Here is a 17,455-nt window from a genome sequence, read left to right on the forward strand (position 1 = left end):
AGCCAGACTCGCTGGCTTCAGAGACCCTGTTTCCAAATAAAAATATAAAAAATAGGTCTGGGAGTGTAGCCCGAGGTAGAAGGGCTTCCAAGAATCCCAGTACCACCAAAAAAAAAAAAAAAAAGATGAGGTTGATGATAGTGAGGTTGACTATGGTGGTCTACACTCATCACGTGGTGTCTGTCACAGTGTTTAATCTTTATAGCAAGCAGATGCGGCAGGGCGGTTGTACTTAGTCCTGGCTTCATGTTAGAGTCATCTGAGGAATTCTTAGAAAATACCCACACCCAACCTCAGACTATTTAAGTCAAACTCTCTGGGGATGGGATATGGGCTTTTTTTTTTTTTTCTCTTAATAAGGTTCCAGGGCGGTTCTAATGGGCAGCCAAGAGATGATTAATTCCATTTAACTTAAGAGCAAATAGGATTAGAGAGATTGACAAGGAATGTCGACAACTATAAGGAAAAATAAGAGTAATGGGTGGCTAGCAAATATTTATTGAGCACTTGCGAAGTGCTGAGCGCTGTTCTGAGTGTGAGTTATCAGCTTGCCTCTTGGCCTGGGGCTGTTGCTGTTGTCTACTGTTCAAGAATGTTAAGTGACCTGCTCCTGGGTCACAGGGCCATGAAGAAAGCACTCCTGGATTTGAACCCAGAGTCACCGCTCCAAATACTTGCTTAGACCAGTTGAGTGTTAGCCTTGCTCCTAGCGTATACTGCTGAGGGTCACCAAGCACAGAGTAGGTCTTTTTCTCCTCCTCTTCTTCTCCTCCTCCTCCTCCTCCTCTCCTCTCCTCTTCCTCCTCCTCCTCCTCCTCCTCCTCCTCCTCCTCCTCCTCTTCTTCTTCTTCTTCTTCTTCTTCTTCTTCTTCTGTTCTGGGAATTGAACCCAGGGGCCTTCTACCTCCAAGCTACACTTCCAGCCCTATTTTATTTTTTATTTTGAAACAGTCTTGCTAAGTTACTGAGGGCCTCACTAAGTTGCCAAGGCTGACCTCGAACCTGTGATCCTCCTCTCTCAGCCTCCCAAGTACTGTGTTTACAGACATGTGTCACTCTGCCCAGCTAAGAGAAGGATGTTTTGGAGAAGTCTGAGTCCCATTTGGAGACTGAGGCCCCGAGAGGATTAGTGGTGGCTCAGGGTTTCCTCAGCTCCTGCTGGCAGGTGTGGGGCTTGAATGGAGGGCTCTCTAATCCGGGGCTGCGCTGGCCCCTCTAATTCATCCCATGGGCCTTTGCAAGCCCTGGGAAAGACTCCTCTGCTGGATCCACTTCTCTTGGCCTCAGTGGAGCCCAGGAAGATCAGAGCAACACCCAAATCCTTGGGCCACTCTTTGCCTTTAAATAAGTACTCTGAAACCTCATGGCCACCTTGGGAGGTGTCTGCTGTCATCTGCATTCTGCAGGTGGGGCAGCTGAGTGCCAGAGAGTGAGCAGACCTTAGACAAAGCCCCACGCTGGGAACAGCTGGCTCAGCTGATTTGAATCCAGGTCAGCCTGACAGAGCCCAGGTCCTGGCCACCACACTAGATAGGCTTTCCAAGCCAGGAGTGTGGTGGTGTGCACCTGTGATCTCAGTACTTGGGAAGCTGAGACAAGGAGGATCGCAGGTTGAAGACCAGCCTCAGACACTTAGCAAGGCCCCCAGCACCGAAGTGAGACCCCATGTCAAAATAAAAAGGGACTGGGGGTATAGCCAAGAGGGAGAATGCCTCTGAGTTCAATCCTCAGTATTACCAAAAAAAAAAAAAAAAAAAAAAAGTTATCCAGAAGGTTTAGGAAAAATGATGGGGTTTGAGCTAGGGCTGTGGCCAGAGAGCCAGAGAGCCAGAGGATGGTATCTCTGAAAGAGAGGTGCAGCGAAAGAGAGACAGAAAATTCCAGAAGTCTAAATAAAAAGCAAATTGGACCCAGATAATGATCATTAGCACTTAGCATCCGCCTTCCCAGTTGGGAGCAGCCCCAAACTTCTTTCCCACATGGACTTGTTGCCTGACCACCAACCACGTGAGACCGAGTAGGGGGTGTGACCTCCTCTTCCACACATCTTGGAGAGAGGATGCCACTGGCCCAGCAGAAGCCGGCGATGGGTAACATATGGAGTATGTGCGGTTTTCCAGGGCCCACGCCAAGTCCTGTGCATGCCGCGTGAGCTTGCGCGTGGCTCCCGGCCACCGCGTGGAAAGCTCTAGCCCTAGTCCCCTTAGACGAGGAACTCGAGATGCAGAAAGGTTTCTCTCTCCGGCCACTCAGCTAGAAAGTGCTAGTGGTGTGATTCAAGCCCCACCCTGTTTAAGACTCCTGCTTATTTGACTGACTAATGGGTGGTAGGGAAAGCAGTGCTGCCTAGGGAAAGCTGGGGCGCCCAGGGCTCTAGAAACCCAGCTTCTGCCACCAAGAACCTGTTTGGTCTATATTGCTAAGGCTCTCAGTCCTCTCTGGGACGCTTTGAGGAGGGGGCAGCTAAGGAGCACCCCGTTCCCTGAGGCTTCAGAAGAAACCTCGTGGCATTTCACTCTCAGAACTCTTGTAGGTTGCGGGGGTTAAAAACTCCATTGTCAGCCGGGCGTGGTGGCGCATGCTTGTAATCCCAGCATTCGGGAGGCTGAGACCGGAGGATCGCGGTTCACTGACAGCCTCAGTGAGACTTCTGCAACTCGTGAGACCTGGTTTCATTTTTTTTTTTTTTTTTTTTTGTGGTACTGGGGTTCCTGGAAGCCCTTCTACCTCCGGGCTACACTCCCAGACACCTTTTGTATTTTTTATTTGGAAACAGGGTCTCTTAAGCCAGCACACGCGCCTGGTTTCGAACCTGCGAGATCCTCCTGTCTCTGCCTCCCAAGCGCGGGGATTACAAGCGTGCGCCACCACGCCCGGCAGTGAGACCTGGTTTCAAATTAAAGAATAAAAAATAGGGGTGGGGGTATAGCTCGGAGGTCAAATGCCCCTGGGTTCCATCCCCAGACCCCCCTTCCCCACACACACACAAACTCCATTGTCGAGGACTGGAAACTGAGGCTTAAAGAAGGTAAACCCAAGCTGGGTGTGGTGGCACATGCCTATGATCCCAGTACTTGAGAGGCTGAGGCAGGAGGATTGCTGGTTCCAGGCCGGTCTCAGGAAGGTAGCAAGATTCTCAGCAATTTAGTGAGATCCTGTTTCAAAACAAAATAATAAATTAGGGCTGGAGATGTAGCTTGGAGGTAGAACACCCTTGGGTTCAATCCCTACTGTGTGTATATGAAGGGGAAAAAAAGTGAATCCGGGCTGGGGGCATGGCTCAGTGGTAGAGTGCTCACCTAGCATTGGGTCCAATCGCAGCACCACTAGAGTGGCAAATCGTAGCCGGGCGTGGTGGCGCACGCTTGTAATCCCAGCATTTGGGAGGCTGAGACAGGAGGATCGCAGTTTATGGACAGCCTCAGCTACTACTTAGTGAGGTCTTTTGCAACTCAATGAGACCCTGTTGCAAAATGAAGAATAAAAAAATAGGGCAGGGGGTGTAGCTCAGAGGTAGAATGTCCCTGGGTTCAATCCCCAGTACTGCAAAATACATAAATAAAAAAAAATTAAGCCGGGCGTGGTGGCGCACGCTTGTAATCCCTGCGCTCGGGAGGCTGAGACAGGAGGATCGCATGGGTTTGAAGCCAGCCTCCGCTACTCAGTGAGGCTCTCAGCAACTTAGTGAGACCCTGTTTCCAAATAAAATATAAAAAAGGTCTGGGAGTATAGCCCAGAGGTAGAAAGCCTCTGGGTTCCACCCCCAGTACCACCAACACACACACACACACACACACACACACACACACATACACACACACACAAATTAAGTGGCAAATTCTTCATGCAAAGTCAGCACAGCTGGGAAGCGCAGGCTGGTGTGGCTTCTCTGGAGCCAGCCCTCGGCTCCCAGGAGGGACGGGTAATGTGAGCATCTCAGGACCCATATTTGGAATGTGCCAAGGGCCCCGCCTCCACCTGCCTGGTTTTTATTCATTATCTCCCTTAATCCCAGAGGCCTTTGTAGTGAAGGCGGATTGTCTCCGGGTTCCTCTAGGAGGAAACTGAGACCGTGGGGAAGTTGCTGGGCTAAGGAGGGGGAGCAGGTGTGCCTTCAAAGCCCCAAGAGCTGGGGTGGCCCTTCTAGACCCTTCCAGCTGGGCTTCCCCAGTCTCGGGATTCCTGGCCCTCTGAGGGTGCAGGGCCTCTGCCCTTGGCCCCCAGGCCTTGTGGGCCAGCTCGGGTTTCCATCCTGGGTGTTGCCCTAGGTCCAAGGTGTGGCTGGCAGGAGGCGGGTGGCGTGGGGAGTGGGTTCCTCCGCCAGCCGGGAGTGGGGGCCAGGGCGCCAGCCGCCATGAGATACCCTCCCAGGGAATGTGGTCTGGCTGCCCCACCCTGGAGAGCCCGAGAGCCTTCCAGGCCAGCCAGGCAGACACCCAGCAAACCGGTTGTTCCGCTCCTGGCTACCACCCACCCTCCCACTCTCCGTTAGAAGGTTGGCACCTGGGAGCTGCCAGTGGTGGCCACACCCTCCTCCACTTGAGAAGCCCGGACTGTCTGGGACCTTAAAGCTGTCCTGCTGCTAACCAGCTAAGTAGGGGCTAAATGGCTCAGTAACCAGTTGGTTAAATAGTTAACTAGCGAGCCAAGAGTACTTAGAGGCTGAAAAGGGAGAATCACAACTTCAAGGCCAGCCCCAGCAATTTATGGAGGCCCCATTTTATTTATTTATTTTGGTGATACTGGGGGTGGAACCCAGAGGCTTTCTACCTCCGGACTATACTCCCAGACCTATTTTATACTTTATTTGGAAACAGGGTCTCACTAAGTAGCTGAGGCTGGCTTCGAACCTGTGCGATAGGGAGACCCCATTTTAAGATAAAAAGTAAAGCTGGAGCCAGGCATGGTAGTGCACACTTATAATCCCAGTACTTGGGAGGCTGAGACAGGAAGATTCCAAGTTCAAAGTCAGCTTTGGCAACTTAGTGAGGCTCTTAGCAACTTAGCAAGACCCTGTTTCCAAATAAAAAAATAAAATATGGCTGGAGATATAGCTCGGAGGTAAAAATGCCCCGGGCTCAGTTCCCCAGTATCACCAAAAATAAAATAAAAAATAAATAGTAGCCAAGTGTGGTAGCACATGCTTGTGATCCCAGTACTTGAGAAGCTGAGACAGAAGGATCACAGGTTCAAAGCCAGCCTCTGCAACTTAGCGAGGCTCTTAGCAACTTAGTGAGACCTTGTTTCCAAATAAGAAATATAACTGGAACCGGGGGTGGTGGCGCACGCTAGTAATCCTCGCACTTGGGAGGCTGAGACAGGAGGAATGCAATTTGCAGACAGCCTCAGCTACTTAGTGAGGCCCTGTGTAACTCAGTGAGACCCTGTTTCATAATAAAAAATAAAAAATAGGGCTGGGGGTGTAGCTCAGAGATCGAATGCCCTGAATTCAATCCCCAGTACCAACAACACAAAGAAGTCACATGAGAGTGATTCTGGAACAAGAGTGTTCCAGCAGTGACTTGTACATGGACTTGTGTGTGTCAGTCGGGGTAGCTACAGGCTAGAACCCAAGTCAGGGGTCTGCAAAGCTCACCTTCCCTTCTGCGGTGACTCTTCATCCATACAACCCTTTAAAGGAATTTGGCGAGCTTCTCTTTGTTTGGTACCCAAGGGTATCTTACCTCTAAGCTACACCCGCAGCCCCTTTTTATTTTTTTAATTTAAATTTAAATTTTTTTATTTTTTATTTTCTCAGAAAATTTATTTATTATTTTGCACATATATATGATATATAAAACACTTTTCCGAGCTTTTAAACATAGCTGAAACTAACACATATAAGAAACTAAACTAAATGATATATTCGCCCTAACGCTAACTGTAATCCTAGTTCTAAACGTATGGGAAAATCTTACAATACACTGAAATTGAACATAATTGCACATATATATGATATGAAGACACTTTTCTGAGCTTTTAAACATAGCTAAAACTAGCGCATATAAGAAACTAAACTAAATGTTTTTATTTTTTATTTTTTTGCGGGTCTGGGGATGGAACCCAGGGGCATTTGACCTCCGAGCTACACCCCCTGCCCTATTTTTTATTCTTTATTTTGAAACCGGATCTCACTGCATTGCAGAGGGCCTCACTAAGTAGCTGAGGCTGTCCGTGAACCGCGATCCTCTAGGTCTCAGCCTCCCGAATGCTGGGATTACAAGCGTGCGCCACCACGGGCGGCTTAAACTAAATGTTTTATTCTTCCTAACACTAACTGTAATCCTAAATCTAAGCGTATGTGAAACTCTTAGAGTACACTGAAATTGAACATGATTTGGCATATATATGATATGTAAAAAACTTTTCCGAGCTTCTGAACATAGCTGAAATGAACGCATATAAGAAGCTAAACTAAAGGTTATATTCGTCCTAACACTAACTGTAATCCTAAATCTAAACGTATGTGAAAGTCTTACAATACGCTGAAATTGAACATAATTGCACATGTATATGACGTGTAAAACAGTTTTCTGAGCTTTTAAACATAGCTGAAACTAACACATATAGGAAACTAAACTAAATGTTATATTCGCCCTAACGCTAACTGTAATTCTAATTCTAAACCAATGTGAAACTCTTACAATACACTGAAATTGAACATAATTGCACTTATATATGATATGAAAACACTTTTCCGAGCTTTTAAACATAGCTAAAACTAACGCATATAAGAAATTAAACTAAATGTTATACTAGTCCTAACGCTAACTGCAATCCTAATTCTACTTGTGGACTTCCTCTCTTCTCTGGTTCTGGAGTCTGCTCCTAGCCCCTTTTTATTTTGAAAATTGCTGAGGCTGGCCTCTGTCCTCCTGTCTCAGCCTCCTAACTATTGGGATTTCAGGCATGCGTCACCACGCCCACGTAGGAAGATTCTGTCATGTCGTTCGCCTGAAAATATTTATAGCAAACATTTAGATCTATGTTATCGTGGTGTGGACACACCTGGGCAGATGCCCTTGTGCCCAGCCGTGCAGTGGCCTGTGCTGCTCTCTGGGCCACACACAGGCGTTGAACTCGGCTCCCCTCTTGCCTGTCGTAGACGTACTCCGGCCTCTTCTGCGTGGTCATCAACCCGTACAAGCAGCTTCCTATCTACACAGAGGCCATTGTGGAGATGTACCGGGGCAAGAAGCGCCACGAGGTGCCACCCCACGTGTATGCAGTGACTGAGGGGGCCTACCGCAGCATGCTCCAAGGTGAGTGTGGGCAGGAGCGCGCCAGAGGCTGGGTGCAGCCGCGAGCCTGGGCCGCTGAGGTCCGGATGACAGGTTGGGGACTTTGGACTGGAAGGATTTTTGTTTTTCAGTACTGAGAATGGAACCCAGGGGCATTCAACCTCTGAGCTACACCCCAGCCCTATTTTTTAGTCTTTTTAAAAATTTTATTTATTTATTTATTTTTGGTGGTACTGGGGGTGGAACCCAGAGGCTTTCTACCTCCGGGCTATACTCCCAGACCTTTTTTAATATTTTATTTGGAAACAGGGTCTCACTAAGTTGCTGAGAGCCTCATTAAGTAGCTGAGGCTGGCTTGGAAACTGTGCGATCCTCCTGTCTCCACCTCCCAAGCGCGGGGATTACAAGCGTGCGCCACCACGCCCGGCTCAGTCTTTTTTTATTTTTTGAAACAGGGTCTCACTAAGAGCTGGCAAAGGCCTCACTAAGTAGCTGAGGCTGTCCGTGCCCGCGATCCTCCTGTCTCAGCCTCAGGAATGCTGGGATTACAAAGTGCGCCTGGCTCAGGTTGGGGACTTTGGACTGGAAGTTTTCATAGGGAGCGAAGGGAACACTAAGGCAGGCTTAGGTGGGCCAGGCTCTAGGTCTTAGCACGCAGGCTCCGTGTCCTCCAGCTCTCTGCTCTTCTCTCCACAATACTGTTTGGAAGCCAGGCGTGGTGGCGCACGCTTGTAATCCCCCTAGCGCTCGGGAGGCTGAGACGGGAGGATGGCGTAGGTTCAAAGCCAACCTCAGCTACTTAGTGAGGCTCTCAGCAACTTAGCGAGACCCTATTTCCAAGTAAAATATAAAATAGGTCTGGGAGGATAGCCCGGAGGTAGAAAGCCCCTGGATTTCATTCCCAGCACCACAAAACAAACAAATAAACAAAAAAAAAATACTGTTTGGAAGCCAGTTGATATTAGTCTTCTGCAAAATTCCCTTGAGAGATTGTAACTCCCAGTGCTCATTCATGTAACATTCATTGTTGAAAACATTTTTTTTTTTTTTTGGACTCGGGATTGAAGCTGGGGCATTCTACTTCCAGCTATATCCCAAACCCCTTTTTATATTTTGGAACAGCGTCTTGCTACGTTGCTGGGAAGTCTCACTAAGTTTCTGAGGCTGGCCTCAAACTTGTGATTCTCCTGTTTTAGCCTCCCAAGTACCGGGATTGCATGTGTGTGCCACCACACCCAGCCTGTTGTTTCTATTTAACACATGGGGAAATTGAGGCTCGGAGAGGGACAGCCACCTTCCCAGGGTCACACAGCAAGCAAGCAGTTTAGTCAGGGAGAGATATTAGAATCTAGGAATGTCGTACACCAAAGCTAATTGTTTCCTTACCCCTCAGAAATGACTTTGAAACGTGTTGAGAGGAGTGGGCGTGGTGGTGCACACCTGTAATCCCAGTACCTGGGAGGCTGAGACAGGAGGATCACAGGTTCAAGGCCAGTCTCGGCAACTGAGCAAGGCTCTCAGCAACTTAGAGACCCTGTTTCCAAATAAATTAAATAGGGATGGGGTATAGTTGGGCAGTATAAACTCCCCTGGATTCAATCCCCAGCACGCGCGCGCACACACACACACACACACACACACACACACACACACACAGAAAAGTGTAAGAGGCCACAGAGAGTCCCACATGAGAGAGAGCAGCTCCCAGAACACTCGATTCACTCACCCACCTTTTACTGTTGAATTTCACTTATGATCCGTAAGGTCATAAGGTGAAACGCAGCCCTTCAGATAGACAACCGCATACGGCTGCGGCGTGCAGCTGGCAGGTTACACAGGGCACGCGAGTGACGTGTCCTCCTTCTCTTCCCTACAGATCGTGAGGATCAGTCCATTCTCTGCACGTGAGTGACCCCGTGGAGGCAGGGGAGCCCGGCGGGCGCGGCTCTGTTTAGAGTGGGCAGGCGGGGGGCTCACCGGGTCCCATGGTCCCAACCTCTACCTCTTCTTTTCCCCCTGTAGCGGGGAATCTGGAGCTGGGAAGACAGAAAACACCAAGAAGGTCATCCAGTACCTGGCCCACGTGGCATCGTCACCGAAGGGCAGGAAGGAGCCGGGCGTCCCCGTAAGCCTCCCAGCCTTGGGCACCGGGCCCTGCTGCCAGCAACGCCCCCTCCATGCTGGGCTCTGCCCCCACCCCGAATTGCCTGCCTCCCCTGGCTGCCCGTGCCACCTGAGCACCTACTGTGTGCCTGCAGTAACACTGGGAGCAAGGGTGGGTGGTACAGAGATGCTAGGGTCGGTTTCTCAACCTTCAAAGCACTTAGTAGGTGCTTTATTTTCTGAAGCCCAAGTGTAGGTACCTGCCATGCCAGGGGTTGTTGTCTACGTTGATGTTTGTATCACATGCTCCACTTCTTAAGTTCCCATGATTGCACCTGACACTGACTTGGGGGCGAGGGGGTCCCCACTTTCCCAAGGTAATGAGGAATGGGGTCTGTCCTCTGGGCACAATGGAATTCCAGCCCCCCAGGTCACCTCGCTCTGCGCTCCCGGCTTCCCAGCCCCTCCATCCCTGACCCAAGCTCACCAGCTCACCCGTGTGTCTGTGCCCATGTTTCATGTGCCGTGTCCTGGTCCGTGTCTCGTGTCCTGTGACTTCCTCAGGCCTCCGCCAGCACCTTGTCTTATGTGAGTAGCAGGGAATCACCCCCGGCTTGTTGCCCCTCGCACTGCCCGGCCACCCGGCCCGCGGTCACCCCAGCCAGGGCCCACACTGCCATTTATGCCCGTCCTGCGTGCACGCCAGAGCCCACACTGGCATTTGACATGACCCTACTATGTACGCATTGCCCCCACCCCACTGCTGTTTGTGGCAACCCTACTGTGTGCACACGCCCAGCCGCCAAGGGGCTGCTTTGTGCAGTCCTACTACGCCCATGTAGCCTGGTCCTGCACTGGTGTTTAGTGTAAGAGCTAAGCCAAAGATAAACAACACGAAACAATGCAGAACCCAGACTACCGTTGATTGCTGATCTCCCAAGTGTGTCTAGATGGGGCCACTGACACTGTTCAGCCCACCGCCCAGAGAACCGGCAGCTGAGTTTGGGACATGAACTCTTTCCTGGATTGAACCTGTGTAGCATGCACTCCATTTCCCTACATCTTTTCATTCCTCAAAGCCAACCACCTGGCTTTTTTATTTTGGTGGTACTGGGTTCCTGGAAACTCTTCTACCTCCGGGCTACACTCCCAGACCTATTTTTTATACTTTTTTATTTGGTTTTTTAAATTTTTTTATTTTATTTATTTATTTATTTATTTATTTAGTTTTGGTGGTACTGGGGTTCCTGGAAGCCCTTCTACCTCCGGGCTACACTCCCAGACCTATTTTTTACATTTTTTTATTTGGAAACAGGGTCTCCTAAGCCAGCGCGGGCGGCTGGCTTCGAACCTGCGCGATCCTCCTGTCTCTGCCTCCCAAGCATGGGGATTACAAGCGTGCGCCACCACGCCCGGCCTACCACCTGGCTTTGATGAATGAAACCCAAGCAAGATGTGGATTGAGAGAACACACACACAGGCTTCCATTTATTGAGCTCCTAAAATGTGCCTCCTGACACCAAAGGAGCTGGAGAGATGTTTAAAGTTCGTACCACGGAGCAGCCTGGTTGGGGATGGAAACCACCATTTATTTATTTATTTATTATTTTTTTGGTGGTACTGGGGGTGGAACCCAGAGGCTTTCTACCTCGGGGCTATACTCCCAGACCTTTTTTTATATTTTATTTGGAAACAGGGTCTCACTAAGTTGCTAAAAGCCTCACGAAGTAGCTGAGGCTGGCTTCGAACCCGTGCGATCCTCCTGTCTCAGCCTCCCAAGCGCGGGGATTACAAGCGTGCGCCACCACGCCCGGCTGGAAACCACCATTTATTGAATGCCCACCACATGCTACATAGTTTGAGATACTTCATTTCACATACGTGGTATAGATTGTTCCCTTAATTAAAAGTTGTCCAAAAGCCGAGCGTGGTGGCACACACTTGTAATCCCAGCATTTGGGAGGCTGAGACGGGAGGATGACAGTTCGTGGACAGCCTCAGCTACTACTTAGTGAGTCCCTTTGCAACTCAGTGTGACCCTGTTTCAAAAAATAAAGAATAAAAAATAGGGCTGGGGTGTAGCTCAGAGGTAGAATGCCCCCGGGGAGCCGGGCGTGGTGGCGCACGCTTGTAATCCCAGCATTCGGGAGACTGAGACCGGAGGATCGCGGTTAGTGGACAGCCTCAGCTACTTAGTAAGACTCTGCAACTTAGTGAGTCCCTGTTTCAAATAAAGAATAAAAAATAGGGCAGGGGGTGTAGCTCAGAGGTCAAATGCCTTTGGGTTCCATCCCCAAACCCGCAAAAAAAAAAAAAAAAAAAAAAAAAAATGCCCCCGGGTTCCATCCTCAGTATCAGAAAAAGAAAAAAAGAAACGAAAAATCTGTCCAAGCCAGGCATTGGTGGTACGTGCCTGTAATCCCAATACCTGGGTGGCTGAGACAGAGGACTGAAGGCTTACGGCCAGCCTTAGCAACTTAGTGGAAACCCTGTTTAGCAACAAAAAATAGAATAGGGCTGGGGGTGTGGCTTGGAGGTAGAATGCGCCTGGGCTCAATCCCTAGTACAAACTAATTAATTAATTAATTAATAACATTCTCCAAATAATACATAATCCCATATGAATTTAAAGAACAACAGAATCAAAAAGAGTGAAATCCTTTCCTCCTCTCAGGCTGCTTTGTGGAGTGGCTTACATTGTTGACAGTTTGGTGTATATCCTGGCAGAACTGTCTCCTTATGAGAACTGTACACATCTGTAGAAATAAGAGTCTCGTTTTGTGGTGTTTTCCCCCCTTTTATATTTTATTCGTGGGATCACATCATAGGTATTGTTCTGCAACTTTTTTTTTTTTGTTTGGTTTGGTTTGGTTTCCACTCAACCATGTATCTTGGAGATGTTCCCCTGTTTCTCTCACAATAGATGGATGGGTGGGACCCAGGTGCAGGAAGTGGGCACACCCCCACACACACAGAAGACCAGCCTCCTGGACAAAGCCCCAGGATGGGCTGGCTTCTGTCTCCTTCTCACTAACACACTGTCTCCTGTGCCCCACACCGGCAGGGGGAGCTGGAACGGCAGCTTCTTCAGGCCAACCCCATCCTGGAGGCCTTCGGCAACGCCAAGACGGTGAAAAATGACAATTCCTCCCGATTTGTGAGTGCTGGGACTGGGCGGCTGGGTGTCGGGGACAGGGGCCTGGGCACGCGGGGGTGTGGCATTAGGAGGGGGAGGACAAGTGGATATGTTGAGGGAGGAGGGCTGGGCCTTGGATTCCTCAGGGAGAGTCTCACTGTGGACTCACAACTGGAGTGGGGTTCAGGTCGTGGGGTCAAGGAAGCCCGAGGCCCTGCAGCCCAGGAGCGTGTAGGGTTGGGGGCTCTTTGGGTCCGAGGATGAAACAGATCCTTGGCTGAAGCTCCTGTGATGTCTCTCTCCCAGGGCAAATTCATCCGCATCAACTTTGATGTTGCCGGGTATATCGTGGGCGCTAACATCGAGACCTGTATCCTCTTATATCCCTGAGGGTCCCTGGGGGACTGGGGGGCTGAGGAGGGCGGCCCTTTGAATCTGGACACTTACCAGAAACTGCACTGGGATGGGTGCATTGGCTATATATAATTTTTTTTTTTTGCTTAATTGAGGATTAAACCCAGGGGCAGTCTACCTCCGAGCTACACCCCCAGCCCTATTTTTATTCTTTATTTTGAAACAGGATCTCACTTAGTCGCAAAGGGCCTCACAAAGTAGCTGAAGCTGGCTGTGAACCTGAGATCCTCCTGTCTCAGCCTCCCATGTACTGGGATTACAAGTGTGCGCCACCACGCCCGGCCTCTGGCACCTTTATAAGTTCAGCACAGCTCTGCTGTGTGGGGTGCTGGGCCGGGGGTCCCCACAGCCAGCCATTTTGATGATTCACTGTGAGGATCATGGGACCCAGCCTACCAATCCACAGCTGCGATTTGCCACCATGAAAAGGTGCAGACAGCCAGGCACAGTGTCACGCACCTGTAATCCCAGTATTTTGGGAGGCTGAGACAGGAGGATCAGAGGTTCAAGGCCAGGCTCAGCAATTTAGGGAGATCTTGTTTCAAAATGAAAAACAAGAGTGGTCTGGGGGTCTATCTCAGAGGTAGAATGCCCTGGGTTCAATCCCAGCTCTGTTGCTTTTGAGGCTGGTACCCTGGTACCTTGGGCATGTTATTTGGCCACCTTCTGCCTCAGTCTCCTATAGAAAGAAAAGGAGACTACCTTACCTAGAGGGACATGGAGGATTGGGTGAGTCACACGCTTAGCCAGGGCGCCCAAGAACACGCTCTTGTTATTAGTAACTAATGATTAAAGTAAATTAGCCATGTCCTTATCAATGTTAATACTATTGATTAGTAACTAAATCAATAATGTTAACAAGCCAGGCGCAGTCGCACAGGCGTGTAATCCCAGCATTTGGGAGGCTGAGACAGGAGGACTGAGGTTTGGGGACAGCCTCAGCACCTCAGTGAGACCCTATTTCAAAATAAAGAATAAAAAATAGGGCTGAGGGTATAGGTCAGAGGTAGAATGCCCCTGGGTTCCATCCCCAGTACCACACACAAAAAAGTAATGCTAACAATAATAAGCCATATCCACATCCTCGGGGGCATATGATGAGCTCCTTCTCTTTCATCATCTGGGCAGAGGCTTTGGGTATAAGAACTGGGGTCTCAGCGCTCACACCAGCTGTCTCTGAGCCAATGACTGGCATGTGGATTTATGCTCTTGGGACCAGCACCCACCCTGGGCTCATTGGAGGGATCTGGGGATGGCCCACTGGGTAGGGAGCACCCTCACACCAGCGTCTGCAGCGTTGCCTGTCTTTCTTTCTTTCTTTCTTTCTTTCTTTCTTTCTTTCTTTCTTTCTTTCTTTCTTTCTCTTCTTCCTTTCTTTTCGGTACCGGGGATTGAGTCCAGAGGCATTCTACCTCCAAGCTACACCCCAGCCCTTTTTATTTTTAAATTTGGAACTGAGCAAGACCCTTCTTGCTAAGTTGTGAGAGCCTCACTAAGTGGCCAAGGCTGGTCTTGACCCTGTGATCCTCCTTTCTCAGCCTCCCAAGTGCTGGGATTACAGGTGAGCATGTGCCACTATACCCAGTTTACACCTACTTGTGGAAAAGAAGGCTCAAGTTTGTGGTTGATCTTGGCCAAGATATGGGCTCCCTGGTTCTACGTTTTATTTTATTCTAAGATATTCTGCTATTTTTAGCGTGCAAAGATGTCATGTGACTTCCTCAGAAGGAAAGCACACGCAGGACAGTGTCGAGTGGGAGGGGAGAGCTGATGGTCCCAATATCCAGATGGGGAAACTGAGGCTGGGAAACGCTAGCATGGGAGATGGGCTCCCCTGTGGTTAATTATGAGCTGAGCCCTGTCTTGGGTGCTTCACACGTGACAGGTCATTTTCCCTCCAGGGGTGTTACTTTTAAGCCCCTTGAGCAAATGAGGAAACCGAGGCACGAGCATTTAAGTGTCATAGCCCAAGGCCACTCATCCCTTTGGTGGCAACACCTCCAGCTGGGCTGCGAGTGACTGTAGCTTCATGGGATAAATGGAGGCCGGCCTGCAGGCCTCGAGGGTCCGAGTGGGCTGCCCTCCACTCCTGTCTGGCTCCTTGACTCGCCCCCCTGAGACCTGCTGGAGAAGTCGCGGGCCATCCGCCAGGCCAAGGACGAGTGCAGCTTCCACATCTTCTACCAGCTGCTCGGGGGCGCCGGGGAGCAGCTCAAAGGTCAGCGTCGCCCGTCCTGCCCCTCCCTGGGGGTCTGTGGGAGCCGCCTGGGGGGTGGATGGAAGTATCTAAGCTCCGTGGCCCCCGGCTCTTGCAGTGTAGTGGATGCCGTCCTCAGCCGCCTAGTGGATCCGCTGCCCTCTGATTCCGCCCTCTCCTGGGTCTCCAGCCCCTGCGCGCTGACCAGGCCACCTGGCTCCTGCTATCTCGTGACTCCTGCTCGTCCCGGCCACCTCTTCCTGCTCCCGCTCCTGCTTGCTTACGATGCTCCGGCTCCACCCCGTGTGGCTCCTCCCACTGTGGCTGTGGCCCCTCCCATTGTGGCTTTTCCAGCTGTGGCCTCTCCACTGTGGCTCCTCCCACTGCAGCCCCTCCTGCTGTGGCTCCTCTCAGTGTGGCTCTCCCACGGTGGCCCCTCCCACGGTGGCTCCTCCCACTTTGCTGCTTCTACCCACTCCAGCCAGGTTTGCGCAGTGACTCCTGCCCTGCTGTGGCTCCCCTGCCCCGGTGAGGGCCGCCTCTTGGCCCCTGCCAGCCCCGCTTCCTGCAGCCACGACTCCCCTAGAGGTTCCTCCTGGGCCTGCTGCAGCTCCTTCTGACCTCCGGCTCCCGGGATGCCCCGTGGCTCTTGCTTGCAGCGCCCCCTGCCGCCCGGCGGCTCCTTTCACGGACCCTGGTCCTTTCTCCAATTTCTGCTGCCACGTGACCCCTTCTCAGCCAGGTGCCCACTCTCTGTGGCTTCTGAAACCGGGTGTCCTCTGCTGCTGGCCCCTGTTGTCCCATGGCCTCTGTTAACTCGAGTTGTCCCTCTTTCCACCTGCATCTGTCCATGGGTAGCTCCTGCCTGCTCCAGGCCAGGGGCCAATGCCGCACCCTGGAAGGAGCAGAGGAATGGGTGAACCTGCGCTAAGCACCTGCTCCACACCAGCCCTTCCCAGCAAGCCCTGCGCATTTAGCACAGGGGAAGGGGCTCATCCCGGGGTCACCATCACTGGCCCTGGGCCTTGACCCTCCGCTCCTTCCCCCCATAGCTGACCTCCTCCTGGAGCCCTGTTCCCAGTACCGCTTCCTGACCAACGGGCCTTCGTCCTCTCCCGGCCAGGAGCGGGAGCTGTTCCAGGAGACTCTGGAGTCCCTGCGGGTGCTGGGATTTACCCACGAGGAGATCACCTGTGAGTGAGCTAGCCCCGGCCCTGGGGGAGGTTGGGGGCTGGCCGGCAACCGGACATTCCTTCTCTGTGTTTATCAAGTTCAGGGACTGGGCCGCAGCAATAAGGTTGAGACCAGAGGATCGTGGGTCACGGACAGCCTCAGCTACTTAGCGAGGCCATTGCAACTCAGTGAGACCCTGTTTAAAAAAAAAACAAAAACAAAAAACTAGGGCTGGGGATGTAGCTCGGAGGCACAGTGCCCCTGGGTTCCATCCCCAGTACCGCAAAAAGAAAAAGAAAAAAAATAATAAAAAGAAGTAAAAAGCCATGAGCCAGATAAACAAGGGATTATGTGGTCTGGGATGAGTACTTGGAGACCAGTGGTGAGGGAGGGAGGAGGGGTCAGGGATGGGTGCATGGAGGTGGTGGTGTCTGAGCAAAGGCCTGGAGGAGACAGGGGGGATGAGCGGCAGAGATATCTTGGGAGAAGAGCAGCCTCTGCAGAGGGAACGGCCTGTGCAGAGGCCCTGGGGCAGGAAAAGCGTGCTGTGTTAGAGGGATTGGAACTTCTGGAATGGATGGGTAAGGAGGTTGGCTGGGACTAGAGAGGCAGGTAGGGCCTCAGATGCCAGCCTCAGGGGCTGGACCTCCATCTGAGGCCACTGGGAGCCAAGGGAGGCTGGGAGTAGGGGCAGGATGAGGTCACCCTGGGGGGTCTGGGGAAGATCCAGGGGCCTGCCCGGGTCTGCTCCCCGAGGTCTGGGCAGGTGGCCCTGGTGCTGGGGCACTTTGTAACCCTCCTTTTCTATCAAACATTACACTTTCATGTGGCTGTTTCAGTCTTGTATGAATTTGCTGTGGCAACTGAAATGAGGTACTGGAATTGGAACGCCTTCAACAGAACCCGCTGGTCTTATGGTTCTTGGGCACCTGGGATCCGGGTGGGCAGGGCAAGTTTGTTCTGGTTCCTGTGGTTACTGGCGCCCCTGGGGTTCCTCGGCAGGTGGAGGCCACACTGTCTCTGCCTGCCTGTTCATGAGACCTTCTTGGTGTATTGCCTGCGTCCAAGATCCCCTTTTTATAAGGGCATGCTAGGGTAGAGGTTGGTCACTCTATGGCCTCATCTTAACTAATTACATCTGTAACGACCCTGTTTCTACCAGGGTCAATTTCTGAGAGCCTGGGGTTGGAG

General features: G+C 51.3%; 1 protein-coding gene across 3 annotated transcripts in view; it reads left to right on the plus strand.

Annotated features, from left to right (window-relative positions):
- MYH14 (myosin heavy chain 14) overlaps nt 1-17,455 on the plus strand; it is a gene marked incomplete at both ends in the record, with an annotated part of 82,942 nt that overhangs the window by 2,049 nt on the left and 63,438 nt on the right. For 2 of the 3 annotated variants that reach the window (XM_080702534.1, XM_080702535.1), the window contains 8 exons: nt 7,106-7,262; nt 9,118-9,145; nt 9,264-9,366; nt 9,909-9,932; nt 12,409-12,501; nt 12,787-12,850; nt 15,014-15,112; nt 16,144-16,284. In XM_080702534.1, the coding sequence (XP_080558660.1) occupies nt 7,106-7,262; nt 9,118-9,145; nt 9,264-9,366; nt 9,909-9,932; nt 12,409-12,501; nt 12,787-12,850; nt 15,014-15,112; nt 16,144-16,284 (709 nt within the window). The remainder of the gene's footprint in view (nt 1-7,105; nt 7,263-9,117; nt 9,146-9,263; nt 9,367-9,908; nt 9,933-12,408; nt 12,502-12,786; nt 12,851-15,013; nt 15,113-16,143; nt 16,285-17,455) is intronic. The other variant, XM_080702536.1, reaches the window with a different exon arrangement.

This window comes from Muscardinus avellanarius (assembly GCF_963383645.1).
Source record: "Muscardinus avellanarius genome assembly, chromosome: 10".
Lineage (NCBI taxonomy): Eukaryota > Metazoa > Chordata > Mammalia > Rodentia > Gliridae > Muscardinus > Muscardinus avellanarius.